At 38.7% G+C, this 14451-nt stretch overlaps 1 protein-coding gene across 4 annotated transcripts in view; it reads right to left on the bottom strand.

Moving 5' to 3' along the window:
- The window catches only part of PHF8 (PHD finger protein 8), a 92744-nt gene that overhangs the window by 24004 nt on the left and 54289 nt on the right, over positions 1 to 14451 (bottom strand). For all 4 annotated transcript variants that reach the window (XM_060087297.1, XM_060087298.1, XM_060087299.1 and 1 more), the window contains 4 exons: positions 12782 to 12960; positions 12404 to 12489; positions 11758 to 11891; positions 10842 to 11155 (listed from right to left, as the gene is read on the bottom strand). In XM_060087297.1, coding sequence (XP_059943280.1) covers positions 10842 to 11155; positions 11758 to 11891; positions 12404 to 12489; positions 12782 to 12960 — 713 coding nt within the window. The remainder of the gene's footprint in view (positions 1 to 10841; positions 11156 to 11757; positions 11892 to 12403; positions 12490 to 12781; positions 12961 to 14451) is intronic.

The raw sequence follows: 14451 nt of genomic DNA, 5'->3' as shown, positions 1-14451 counted from the left end.
AACACACATATATAAGTATCTCAACCTATATAAATACATAGAAACATCCAGTTTTATCATACACATGCAACACTATACAGTTTAATAGGAAAATGGTCTAGAAAGGTCCTACTGATGAGGTCAAACTCTGCTGCTGCTAAACTAAAAGAGAAGCAAAGTGAGAGTGAATATTTCCTCCTAATGACTACTCCCATTCCTCCTACTAATCAGCTTCAAACTTCTCTAGAATTCTACTTCATCAGAGGAATCTAGTCTCCCACTTCCTTCCAGAAGGGTCTCTCTGTAGGAAAATAAGTCCATTCTTCAGGTCTTGCTCCTTGAGCAAAGAAGTAAAACACCTCTTTGACTCATTAAAAAAATTTTTTTGAATTTATTAATTGTCCCTAGAAAGAAATGACTACTGGTAACAGAGTTGTTTGAGAAAGGTTCCATCCCTACTAGACTAATGGCTGTCAATGTTATTTTGTTGGGTTTGAAAAGTTTTTCCACCTAAAGGAAAGAAGTGTAGTATAGTAGAAAGACCTTGAGCCTCAGGATTAGACAATTACTTTGAAATCCTGGACTGACCCACTAGCTTAGTAGCCTAGGAGAACTCCTATAAGTCTCACTACCTTCACCCATAAAATTGAAGTAATAGATGAACCTGCCTTGCAAAGTTCTGATGATTGAGAGATAACAGGTATAAAGTAACATACAAAAGGAATTCCATTCTAAGGTTCATGTCTTATTCAAGATGGAATAAGATGTAGATAATAATTAATTTTAGACATTTAAAGAAAATACAAGTTAAAATACGCATATTAAAAATACAAGGGTGAGGGGCTTCCCTGGTGGCGCAGTGGTTGAGAGTCCGCCTGCCGATGCAGGGGACGCGGGTTTGTGCCCCGGTCTGGGAGGATCCCACAGGCCGCCGAGCGGCTGGGCCCGTGAGCCATGGCCGCTGAGCCTGCACGTCCGGAGCCTGTGCTCCGCAACGGGAGAGGCCACGGCAGTGAGAGGCCCGCGTACCGCAAAAAAAAAAAAATACAAGGGTAGGAGGAGTGATGCCTCCGCCAAAAATGATGGAGTTGGGAGCTCCAAGGATCTGTCCCTCCAATGAAGCAACCATTAAGCTGTCAAAAACTACAATAATCAACTTTTTGGGGACTCTGGAATCCAATCAAAAACTTATAACAACAAAGGGGATGCTTAACAAAGAAGAAGCCTGCTTAATTAAGGCATTTAAGGAAAATTCTGTCAGGGAATCTCAGCTGACTGCTGAGGCAATGGAACAGATGCTTCAGTGACCACAGACAAGGAACATGGCATTTGCAAAAACTTATTTGGAAAGTCATTAAATAAATAGATAACTGTAGCTCACAATAAGCAACAACAGCAATCTCTAGGGAAGAAGGAAGATATGACTTCCAGAGTTATCACATTATAATATTCGAAAGGTCTAGGTTTGAAACAAAAATTATAAGGCATGCAAAGAAACAGGAAATTATGTCCCATTTACAGGAAAAATATTGATAAAAATTGTCCATGAGGAAGCTCAGACATTGGACTTACTATACAAAGACTCTAAATCAACTGTCTTAAATATGATCAAAAATAGCCATGTCTCTGGAAGCAACCTAAATGTCCATCAACAGAGGAACAGATGAAGAAGATGTGGTACATATATACAATGGAATATTACTCAGCCATAAAAAGGAACGAAATTGGGTAATTTGTAGAGACATGGATAGACCCAGAGAGTGTCATACAGAGTGAAGTAAGTCAGAAAGAGAAAAACAAATATGGTATATTAACACATATATGTGGAATCTAGAAAAATGGTATCGATAATCCTATTTGCGAAGCAGAAATAGAGACACAGACGTAGAGAACAAATGTATGGATACCAATGGGGAAAGAAGGGGGGTGGGAGGAATTGGGAGATTGGGATTGACACATATACACTATTGATACTATGTATAAAATAGATAACTAATGAAAACATACTGTATAGCACAGGGAACTCTACTTAATGCACTGTGGTGATCTGAATGGGAAGGAAGTCCAAAAGGGAGGGGATATATGTATATATGTATGGCTGATTCATTTTGCTGTACAGTAGAAACTAACACAACATTGTAAAGCAACTATACTCCAATAAAAATTAATTTTAAAAAATGTCCTTTGAAAAGATCAATTAAGTTGATAAGATGCCAGCAAGAATGACAAAGAAAAAGACACAAATTACTAACATCAAGAATAAAAGTAAAAAGGATAAAAAAATAAAATAACATCAGATAAAAAAATGTCACTAAAGACTTCACAGACATTGGAAGGATAATAGGGGAATACTACAAACAACTCTATGCTCATAAATTCTACAACTTAGCTAAAACGGACCAATTCCTTGAATACCATGAACTATCAAAACTCACCCAAGACGAAATAGAAAACCTGAATAATCCTATATCTACTAAAGAAAATAAATCCATAGTAAAGGCCTAAAAAAAAAATCCCTAGGCCCAGGTGGTTTCACTCAAAAATTCTACTAAACATTTAAAAAACCCCACTAATTGTACATAATCTCTTCTAGAAAACAGAAGAGAAGGGAACATTTCCCAACTCATTCTTTGAGGCCAGCACTGATTGCCCTGATACCAAAACTAAAGACAGTACAAGAAAAGAAAATTATAGACCAATATCCCTCACGAACACAGACACAAAAATCCTCAGTGAAATACTAGTAAACCAAATCCAGTAATATATAAAAAGAATAATACACCATGAGCAATTAAGGTCTATCCTGTGATTTCAATTCTGGTTTGATATTTGAAAATCAGTCAATGTAACCTACCATATTAACAGACTAAAGGGAAAAAAAACACATGATTATATCCACTGGTGGAATAAAAACATGGGGAAAATTCAATATTCATTCATTAAAAAAAAACCTCTCAGCAAAATAGGAATAGAAGTGAACTTCCTTAACTTGATAACCTATACAGATAATATCACAATAATGAAAAGACTAAATGCCTTCCCCCTTAGATTGGAAACAAGGCAAGGGTGTAAGTTCACTCTCACCACATTGTGCTTGAAATCCTAGCCAGAACAAAAAGGCAAGAAGGAAAAAAGACATACAGATTGGAAAGAAAGGAATAAAACTGTACCTACTTGCACATGACATGATCATGATCATCTAGACAAACAAAAAATACCAAGAATATATAAAACATTCCTAGAATTAATAAGTGAGTTACGAAGGTTGCAAGATACAAGGTCAACACACAAAAACCAATCATACTTATATATACTAGCAATAAACAGTTGGAAACCAAAGGTTAAGAAAAGTACCATTTACAGTATCTCCAAAAAATATGCAACTCAGGGATAAATCCAACAAAAAACATGTGTAGGACCCGTATGCTGAAAACTATGAGACACTGATGAAAGAAATTTTTAAAAGAGTAAATATGGAGGAACATACCATGTACACAGATTAGAAGATTCAATATACCTAAGGTGACAATTCTCTTGCAGTCCTTGTGTAAAACAGTTTGGTGGTCCCTCAAAGAGTTAAACACAGAATTATCATATGACCCAGCAATTCTACTCTTAGGTATATGCCCAAGAGAAATGAAAACGTGTGTCCACACAGAAACATGCACAAAAATGTCTACAGCAGCATTATTCATAACAGCCAAAAGGTGGAAATAACCCAAATGCCTATCAGCAGATGAATGGATAAACAAACTGTGGTATAACCATACAATGGAATACTAACTCAACCATAAAAAGGAACAAAATACTGATACATCCTATAACTTGGATGAACCTTAAAAACGTGGTAGGTGAAAGAAGCCAGACACAAAAGGTCACAAACTATATGATTACTTTATATGACATATCCCAAATAGGCAAATCCATATGGACAAAAAGCAGATTAGTGGTTACCAGGGGATGAGGGGAGGGGGGCATAGGGAACAATTACTTAATGGATCCCGGGTATTTTTCTGGGGCCATGAAAATATCTTGGAAACAGAGGTGGTGGTTGCACCACATTGTGAATGCGCTAAATGTCACTGAACTGTACACTTTAAAATGTTTAATTATATGTAATGTGACTTGCACCTCGATAAAAAATAAAGATCACAATTCTCTCTGAATTGATCTATATATTTAACACAATTCCAACCAAAATCCTAGCAGAAATTGCTGTGGATTCAGACAAACTGATTCTAAAATTTATATGGAAAGGCAAAATTGAAGAAATCATATTACTTGATTTTAAGAATTAATAAAGCTTCAGTAATCAAGATAGTAAGATACTGACAAAGAGACTGACACGCAGATCAATGGAAAAGAACAATTCAGAAAGAAAACCACACAAATATGGTCATTCGATTTTTGACAAGGGTACAAATGCGAGTCAATAGAAAAATAAATAAAAAATAGTCTTTTCAAGAAATGGTGTTGGAACAATTGGACATCCATATGCCAAAAAAAAAGGTGAACCTCAACCTAAACATCATACCTTATGTAAAAATTTAGTCAAAATGGAACATGGATAGAAATGTAAAACCTAAAACCATAAAGTTTTTAGGTGAAAAAAAAGGGAGAAAACTGTGCCCTGAGTTTACAGAAAGAGTTGTTAAATAAGACACTAAAAGCATAAGCCATGAAAGATAAAATTGATAAACTGGACTTTCTAGAAAGTGAAAGTGTTTACTTTAAGAAAGAAAGTCTTAAGAGAATGAAATACAAGCCACAGACTGGGAGAAAATATTTGCAAATCACTTATGTGACAAGAGACTTGAATCCAGACTATATAAAGAACTTTCAAAGCTCAACAGTTAAGAAACAACCTAATGTTTTAAAAGGCAGTTGTTCAAAGTGCCTGTTTAGACATTTCAAAAAAGAGTATATGACTGGCAAATAAATACATGAAAAGATGTTCAACATCATTAGCCATTAGATGAGCCGCTAAATGAGATATTGCTACACACCTATTAGGATGACTAAAATAAGTATACTGACAATACCAAGTGCTGATGAATATGCAGAGCAGTTAGAACTCTCACACGTTGCTGGTGGGAATGTAAAATGGCACAATCACTGGAAAACAGTTTGGCAGTTTCCAATAAAGTTAAAGCATCCACTGCCCACATTGTTCAGGAATCCCATTCCTAGGTATTTATCCTAGGGAAATAAAAACTCATGTTCACACAAAAGCCTGCATACAAATATTCACAGCAGCTCAATTCATAATCACCCAAAGCTGTAAACAATCCAATGTCCTTCAATGGGTGAATGGATAAAGAAACTGTGGTAGAGGGACTTCCCTGGTGGTCCAGTGGTTAGGACTCTGTGCTTCCACTGCAGGGGGCATGGGTTCAATCCCTGGTCAGAGAACTAAGATCCCACATGCCACATGGCAAGCCAAAAAAAAACCCCCAAAACAAAACAACTGTGGTAGATCCATACAATGGAAAACTATTCTTCAACAAAAAAGAACAAGCTATTGATACGCAACAACATGGATAGAATCTTAAAGGCATTATGCTAAGTAAAAGATACCAGTCTCAAAATATTACATACTGTATAATTCCATTTATACGACATTCTGGCAAAGGCAAAATCACAGTGATGGGGAACGGTGGTTGCCAGGAGTTAGGGGTAGAAGGAGGGCATGACTACTAAGGGATAACATAAGGGACTCTGGAGGGGTTCTGTGTTCTACTCATTGTGGTGGTGGTGGTGGTTACAAGAATCTAAGCGTGTGTATACCAACAAAGCCAATTTTACGTAATGTTAATTTTAAAAATAAAATTTAAAAAACCCTTTATCAAAAGGGAAAACAGACTGAAAATAAATGAACAGAGCTTTCAACTCAAGATGTTGTACAAAGAACATTAAGAAAAAGGAATAAAATAAAACCAGAAATTAACAGTAAACAAACACCAAACACTGGAGATAATTAGTAAATCATCAAATAAACTAGACAAACTATGTTAAACACTACAACCAAATAAAGCTAATTTCAAGAAGGAAATATCAATTCAAAATCAGTAATTCTACTAATGTAAATCACCATTAGCAAATTAACAGAAAAACTATGTGTTTATATTAAAAGATGCCCAAAAATCATCTGATAAAACCCAATTCCACTCTGGATTTTTTTTTTTTTTTTTTTTTTTTTGGTGATACGCGGGCCTCTCACTGTTGTGGCCTCTCCCGTTGCAAAGCACAGACTCTGGACGCGCAGGCTCAGCGGCCATGGCGCACGGGCCCAGTCGCTCCGCGGCATGTGGGATCTTCCCGGACCAGGGCACGAACCCGTGTCCCCTGCATCGGCAGGCGGACTCTCAACCACTGCGCCACCAAGTAAGCCCCTGGATTTTAAAACAAACAAAAACCTCTCAAACTCCCCTGAACTTCATGGGAGTAGTCTAACAGAGACCTACAGAGCCCCACATACTGAGTGGACAAACACTAGCAGCATTACCTTTAAAGTCAGAAACAACACAAGGATGCCCCCTATCACCATTACTACTCAACACTGTAATAAAACTAGGAAAATCTAGAGGTATGAATACCAGAAAGAAAGGGGGTGTTATGGGCTAATTGTGCCCCCGCCCCAAAATTCGTATGTTGAATTCCTAATCCCTGGTACTTCAGAATATGACTGTATTTGGAGATAAGGCTTTGAAAGAGGTAATTAAGTTAAAATGAGACCACTAGGGTAGGCCCTAAGCCAATCTGACTGGTGCCTTTTTAAGAAGAGATTAGGATATAGAGAGTGACACCAGGGGCCCATGTGCACAGGGGATGACCATGTGAAAAGGTAGCAAGAGAGAGGTCATCTGCAAGCCAAGGAGAGGCCTCAGGAGAAAGCAACCCTGCTAATACTTTGATCTTGGACTTCTAGCCTCTAGAACTGTGAAAAAAATAATTTGTTGTTTAAGCCAACCAGTCTGTGGTATTTTGTTATGGCAGCCCTAGCAAACTAAGATAGGGGACACAGATCACCTACCTCAAGAGCCCAAGACAATTAGCTGAAAAACTAACAGAACTAATAAGAGTATATAAGGCAATCCAACACAGGATCAATATAGAAAAATCAACTATTTTCCTGCATACTAGCAACAGCCAAATGGAAAATATAATAGATAAAAAGATGCCATTTTCAATAGGAACCAGACTATAAAATAAAATACCTAGTAATAAACTGAAGAAGAGATATACAAGAAAGCCTGAATAAATCGACCATTTTTGAAGATAGAAGGACAAGATGGCCTGTTTTGCGGCTGCTCAAAGGTAAATGGCAGAATGATAGCAATGTCATCCAGAAGTTGCACTGGTTCAAAAGCAATTTTCCCTGGCATGTTGTTTTTAACCAATCAGTGGTGAGTTTTCTCACAGTTCAGAGAAAACCTTAGCTATATATGAAGACCTACACACAAATGCTAAAAATCCTGCAATAGTGCCTCCCGTCAGAGGAAGGGTAAATGGTGGCTTTGTTTTCTACAAAATTAAGTTCTGTTGGGAGAGGAGGATGGTGGAGAGTGCAGCTGAAGACGTTGTGAAGACACTTTCCCCTGTGTTTAAAAACAACAAAGGACTTCCCTGGTGGTGCAGTGGTTAAGAATCCGCCTGCCAATGCAGGGGACACGGGTTTGAGCCCTGGTCCGGGAAGATTCCACATACCACGGAGCAACTAAGCCTGTGTGCCACAACTGCTGAGCCTGTGCTCTAGAGCCCGTGAGCCACAACTACTGAGCCCGTGCGCCACAACTACTGAAGCCTGCGCACCTAGAGCCTGTGCTCCGCAACAAGAGAAGCCACCCACAACAATGAGAAGCCCACGTACCACAACGAAGACTAGCCTCTGCTCACAACTAGAGAAAGCCCACGCACAGCAACGAAGACCCAACACAGCCAAAAATAAATAAATAATTAAAAAATTAAAAACAACAACAAAAGACTGCTGACGACTAGGCTCTGGATCAGATTTTAATTTGATAAAGCTGCTATTTATCTTAAGCAAATGCCCTCAAGGACCTACATCTGGAAGGAGGAACCTGAGCCCAGGCAGAGTTTAGGGCTACAAAGGATCCACTGACTACAATGCTGGGTGCAAATGCCGATGGGCTCTAACCAGGCAAGGATTACTATTAGGACTGTCATTATCTGGGCCAGTGTTTTGGCTTCAAAGCCACAGAGATTTTGAGGGGTATACCCCTTTCTTTTTCTTGTAAGCCCTATTATTTTTAGTGTACAAATCTTCAGGATATTTTTCAGAAATGTGTATATCCCACTGTAGCAGAAAGGGCTCTGATGAAAGATGTCAGTCTCCATAAATTAATCCATAAATTGCAAATGCCAAGCAATCTTAATAAAAAATCCTAATAGGATTTTTCATGGAGTTTGACAAGCTGATTCTATAATCCATCTGGACTAGAAAAAACTCAATAATGGCCTAGAAATTCTGGAAAAATAATAACAAGTAGTTGGGTACCTCCTCATTAAACTGCCTTTCTAGTGTTGCTGGGCAAAGCAGGGAGGGGGAAGCAGACAGAGGCTGAGTGAGCTGTTTGTCCTGAGGTAGGACTAGTGAGACCAGGTCCAGATTCCTTGGCTATAGGTCAATGTGACTGTCTGCTGAAGGTAAGATGGATAGCCAGGGAAACTTGGCAACAAACTAAGACCAATCACAGCTCAACCCAGAGATGATGGGCTTGCTGAACATCTGTATTCTCCTCAGGTCCAAAGCAAGTTATGCAGAGGGGATTTGCCCTACCAGACACAAGGCCTAGAGTAACTAACCTATGAGGTAGTGCCACATGAGTGGACAAGTTGGTTTTATGGAACAGAATAATATTAATAATATCTAACACACAGCACTTACCATGTGCTGGGCAATGTTTTAAGTGCTTTATGTATAACTCATTTAATCCTCACAACAACCTATGAGGTAGGTACTATTATCACAGAGAGGTTAATTAGCTTGCCCAAGGTTACATAGCTATTGAGGAACAGAACTGGGAATAGAGTAGAAAAACAAATCCAGGGAATTGCCTGGCAGTCCAGTGGTTAGGACTCTGCACTTTCACTGCCGAGGGGGTGGGCTCAATCCCTGGTCGGGAACTAAGATCCCACAAGCCTCTCAGCACGACCCCCCCCCACCAAAAGAGAAAAACAAATCCATATATATATGGGAATTTAGTTTAGGACAGAAGCGGAGCTTCAAATCAGGGGGATAACTGATGAACTAGTCAATAAATGGTATTGGGGCAAATGACTATCCATGTGGAAAAATATATAGATTCTTACCTCTCACAATTCACAAAATCTAACTCCAGAAAAAAAAGCTAAAATTTTAACTTCTATACAAGTTTTAGGTGAAAATATCAGAAATTCTTCTTACACAAAACATAAAATACAAAAAAAATTGATAAAGACGACTATGTAAAAACTGAAATCTGCTACATGCTAAAAGATACCATAAGTAAAATTAAAATACAAGCAACAGACTAAGAGAAAATATTTTTCAACACTTGCAGAATATATAAAAAACACTCCAACAAATCTAGAATACATAAAGAACTCCTACAAATCAATAAGAAAAACTAACATCCTGAAAATGAGTGAAAAACTGAATAGATAATTCACGGGAAAGGAATAAGGAAGAGCCAATAAACATAAAACAAACAAACTGCAACACCATTTTTTGCCATCAGATTGGCAAAAATTAAAAAGGCTGATAACATCCACTGTTGGTAAGGCTGTCGGAAAACAGGTATATCTCATACACCACTCATATACTGACCTTTTTGGAAGGAATTCGGCACTATCAACATTTATGTTGTACATACCTTTAACTCAGCAGGTCTAGCTACCTTACAGAAATGTTAACGGGCACATGGGCACAAAAGGTTATTTACAAGAATTTTCAAAACACTAAAAATTAGAAACAACCTAAATGATAATCAGTAGGAAATAGTTAAACATATGATGCTATACCTATGCTACAGACTACTATGCAGCAGGTAGATCTCAATGCATTGATGAAGTGTATCTCTAGGTACTGATGTTGAAAGATACCCAAGTAAGTTGTAGAACCACACACACTAAACGAAACTATACCTCTATCTATTTATGTCTACATATGGGTGTAAACACAAGAAAATAAAAGGTATATATCAAACTGATAACAAAGGTTACCTCTGGATAACCTTTCTCAGAAGGGGAAGAGTGTTAGTCAAAGGGAATTTCTGCCTTCTCTGTCTTGTTCTAATTTTGGTCAATGAGGATTAATTTTTAAAATAATATTAAAACAAAAACCTACATTAAAGTCAGCTGCACTATACAAAAAAGTGCTTTATACATTGTAGTACTCAACAAAGTTTACTTTACAAAAAAGGAGTCATCTATTAAATGTGAAAAGCCCACCAAAAAGTCATCATAAACCTTTGCAAGGGATGCACTGAATGACACATAACACAAATGATACAGGTAATGGAAGTAAAATAGACAAGAGGGAAAAAAGAGTCACCAGCAGTGAAGATTGGACAACGCTAAAAATGGTTAATAGCTCATTATAATAGCTACCATTTTTTGAGGGCCTCCCATGAACAAGACACGGTGCCAGGTGCTCTGTGCAAGCATCATCTCTAATTCTTACATCAACCTGTGAGATATCCCCATCCTACAGATTAAGAAAATATGGCACAGAGAAACCAAGTGTCAGGCTTAAGGCCATGCCTTTGCTCACTACAGGCTGTCCTGGATTGGATTTGGGATTGAGACGGGGGCAGGGGGGAGCCCTCCTGGTCTGGACTCAAGTGCTCAGCTGCCCTTACTATACTCTGCATCCTTGAAGCATGCTCCCAAGCTGTCCTGTTCATCGAGACTGGCGTTCTCCTCCTCCTCCTCGCTCTCGGTTCTCCAGTATGCTGGCCGCTTGATGGGCCGCTTCCCTGGGATGCGTTGGGAAGCAGGACTGCTAGACACTGTGCCCAGCCCACTGCTGGAACTCCCACTGCTTCGGTCCTGCCCCCCGGTCCACCAGGCCTGCAGGCTGGAGGTAGCTGGCGAGGATGATGAGGACTGCAGGTTGGCCATGCACAGCATGCCCTGGATGGCCTCCTGAGTGCTGGGAGAGGCAGGGGCCTCGCTGCAAGGGACAGAGGAGAAATGCTGAGGGAGTTTCTCTAGTTGTCAGAGGAAATCAGTCATCAGAAGAGTCAGGGAGGAGGGACAACAGCTGCCGGGGTCAGGGTGGGAGGAAGGAGGAGAGAACCATCCCTGGCGAAAAACCAGAAACCACACTAAAGATCAAAATAGTATCAAAGACTATTTTCATAAAAAGGCCAGTCCTTCTTGACTCAAGTCTCTCCATAGACAGCAGGCAAGAAGGCAAAAAGAGGGGTGCACCTCCCTTCCTGTTCACCAATACTGCATTCTTTCCTTTTTCTTTTTTCTTAAAGCAAGGCCCAGAAAAGGCCCAGCTCTCCTTCCATGCCTCTTCTAACTTCCAAAAAGCCCCCAAACTTATTACCCTTGAAGTCCGTATATCCTCTCTCAGTCAGATCTTAAGTATCTCGGGACAGATTTCATGTCTACTTTATTCTTTCAGCCCAAATGCCCTGGCTAATTTTTGTCCCTTTAAATGACCCAATTAATATCTACTGATTGGTTGACCTAGCCCTTTGGGTGGCAGGTGGGGGTGTGTGTTGTCTGAACACCTAGAAAGGGGAGATCAAAGCCAGTACTCACGTGAGGGCAGCATAGTCAGGTCCCCCCACCTGCCTGCTGGCCTTGAGCAGATCAAGAATTCCACCAGCTCCACTCCCATTTCCAAGCTTGCCTTCGACCCCTTCTACCATGTCCTCATCTGTTGTATAGTCCTCCTGTTGGAGAAAAAGGATATCACCTCAGCTGCCCAGGGTTGGTCTGGTAAGGCCCCAATACAGGGTTGACAGTCTCACTCCTGATACTAATATCTTCTGAGCACCAAGTGTCTACCAAGTACTAAGCAGAATATTTGTTCTTTCATCTTAATCTCCACAGCATCTTTGTGAGGCAAGTCTAACTCCCATTTTACAGATAAGGAAACTAAGGCTCAGTGAAGTTAAATAATTTGTGTAAAGTCACAAACAGATATTCCAAATCAGATACTCTTTCTGCTACATCACACTGACTTTTATTCTACTCTATATTAAAGAATTTTTAAAATATTTCAACTAAAGTATAATCTTCCATTTATATGTTCAGGAGCACTTAGCCCACAGTCTTTTATTTTATAAATATTTTAGGAATGGAATGCATAGGATGTCTCCCCCACCCTCAACTAGAATGACAATCTGTATTCTGTCTACGTAACCAGAATGAGCAGAAGATTAGAAACAGGGCAGGCCCCTACCTCAATGTCAAACTCAACTTCTCCTGGTTCACGAACTCGGTTGGGGTCAGAGCAAGGCTTCGCACGGGGCAACTTTCGGGGAAATTCTAGAAAGCAATGGAATGCACTTATCATGAAGCTAAGATTAGCATCTGAGCCAAACACCCAGGGGAAAGAGAATAAGACTAATTTTCCTGAAAGTAATGACCACAGACGAGTAATTTAGGGAGGTTAGGAATTAGCTTATAAATAAATCTCTAGAGCAAAGGATACATGGAAGCCTACAGAGCTGGTAAATCAGAATGTCAACAAGCTCGGGCTTAGGGTCTTGAGTCTATCAAGCGGACCAAAAACAAACTGAAATGGGCAGGGCAGGAAAGAAAAAGAACAAGTACACACTTGGTCTTATTATCAGGGTCGCCTTCTCCTTTCCCAGTCTCTCATCAATCTGCAGTTCATCATCTGAATCCAAGTCAAATTCATCCTCCATCACCTGTTCTGCCACCAGCCTAGGCTTGTCTACCTTCTTTGCGATCTTGGCTCGCCGAGACTTGGATAAGCTCTTTACCCTCTTGGCACTGGAGAGAGAGTGAAGGTGAACATAAAAACAGTCACACTCGATGGCAATTCTACCCAAATTGATCTACAGATTCAATGCAATCCTATCTAAATCCATCTAGCTTTGTAGAGATTAATAAGCTGATACTAAAATGTATATGGGCATACAAAGGACTTAACATGGCCAAAACAATTTCAAAAAAGAACAAAGTTGGAGGACTTATACTACTCAATTTCAAAATTTACTATAAAGCTACAGTAATCAAGGTAGTGTGATATTGCCATAAGGATAGACATACACATCAATGGAACAGACCTGTGAGTCTAGAACTAAACCCTTAAATTAATAGTCAGTTGATTTCTGACAAAGGTGCTTATTAGGCAATTCAGTGGAGAAAGAATAGTCTTTTCAACAAATGATGCTGAGATAAGTGGATATCACATGCAAAGAAATGAATGTGCACTCTTACCTCATATCATACACAAAAATTAACTAAAAATGGATCATAGATCTAAATGTAAAAGCTAACACTATAAAACTTCTAGAAGAAAATATAGGAAAATATCTTTGTGGCCTGAGATTAGGTAAAATTCAAAACAATTGTGCTTCAAAAGACACCATTAAGAAAATGAAAAGACAAGCCACAGACTAGGAGAAAATATTTGTAAATCATTTATCTAGAAAAGGATTTGTATCCAGAATATTTAAATAACTCTTAGAATGAAACAAAAGACAAACAAAACCAATTAAAAAATAAGCAAAAGATCTGAATAGACATTTCTCTAATGATGATATATAAATGGCTCAACATTATTAGTCATTAGGGAAATGCAAATCAAAACCACAATAAGATACCACTTTACATCCATCAGAATGGCTATAATCAAAAAGACAGACAATAACAACCATTAGCCAATATATGGAGAAACTCGTAATTGCTGGTAGGAGTGTAAAATGGTACATACTTTGGGATAAATTTTGGCAATTTCTTAAAAAGCTAAACAGAGTTGCCATATGACCCAAAATTTTACTCCTGAGAAACAAAAACACGTCCACACAAAAACTAGTACTCAAATGCTCACAGCACCATTATTCATAATAGCGAAAAAACATAATCAATCCAAATGACCATCAACTAGTGAATGGATAAACTAAATGTGGTATATCCACACAATGAAATGCTATTGAGCAATAAAAAGGAACAAATTAATGATACTTCTACATCATGGATGAACTTCAAAAACACTGTTAAGTGAAAGAAGCCAGACACAAGAGACTACATATGGATGATTCCATTTATATGAAGTGTTTAAAAAAGCAAATCCATAGAGATAGAAAGTAGATTAGTGGTTGCTTGGGCCTGGGGAAGAGAACCAGGAATGACTGTAAGTGGATATGAGGGATCTATTTGGTGTGATAGAAATGTTCCAAAATTATATTATGGTGATGGCAGCGTATTCTTTAAATTTACTAAAAGTCATTTAATTGTACACTTAAAACAGGTTAATTG

This window comes from Mesoplodon densirostris, chromosome X, assembly GCF_025265405.1.
Source record: "Mesoplodon densirostris isolate mMesDen1 chromosome X, mMesDen1 primary haplotype, whole genome shotgun sequence".
NCBI lineage: Eukaryota > Metazoa > Chordata > Mammalia > Artiodactyla > Ziphiidae > Mesoplodon > Mesoplodon densirostris.
Note: the sequence above shows the minus strand (reverse complement) of the source record. Positions and strands in the feature narration are given on the sequence as shown.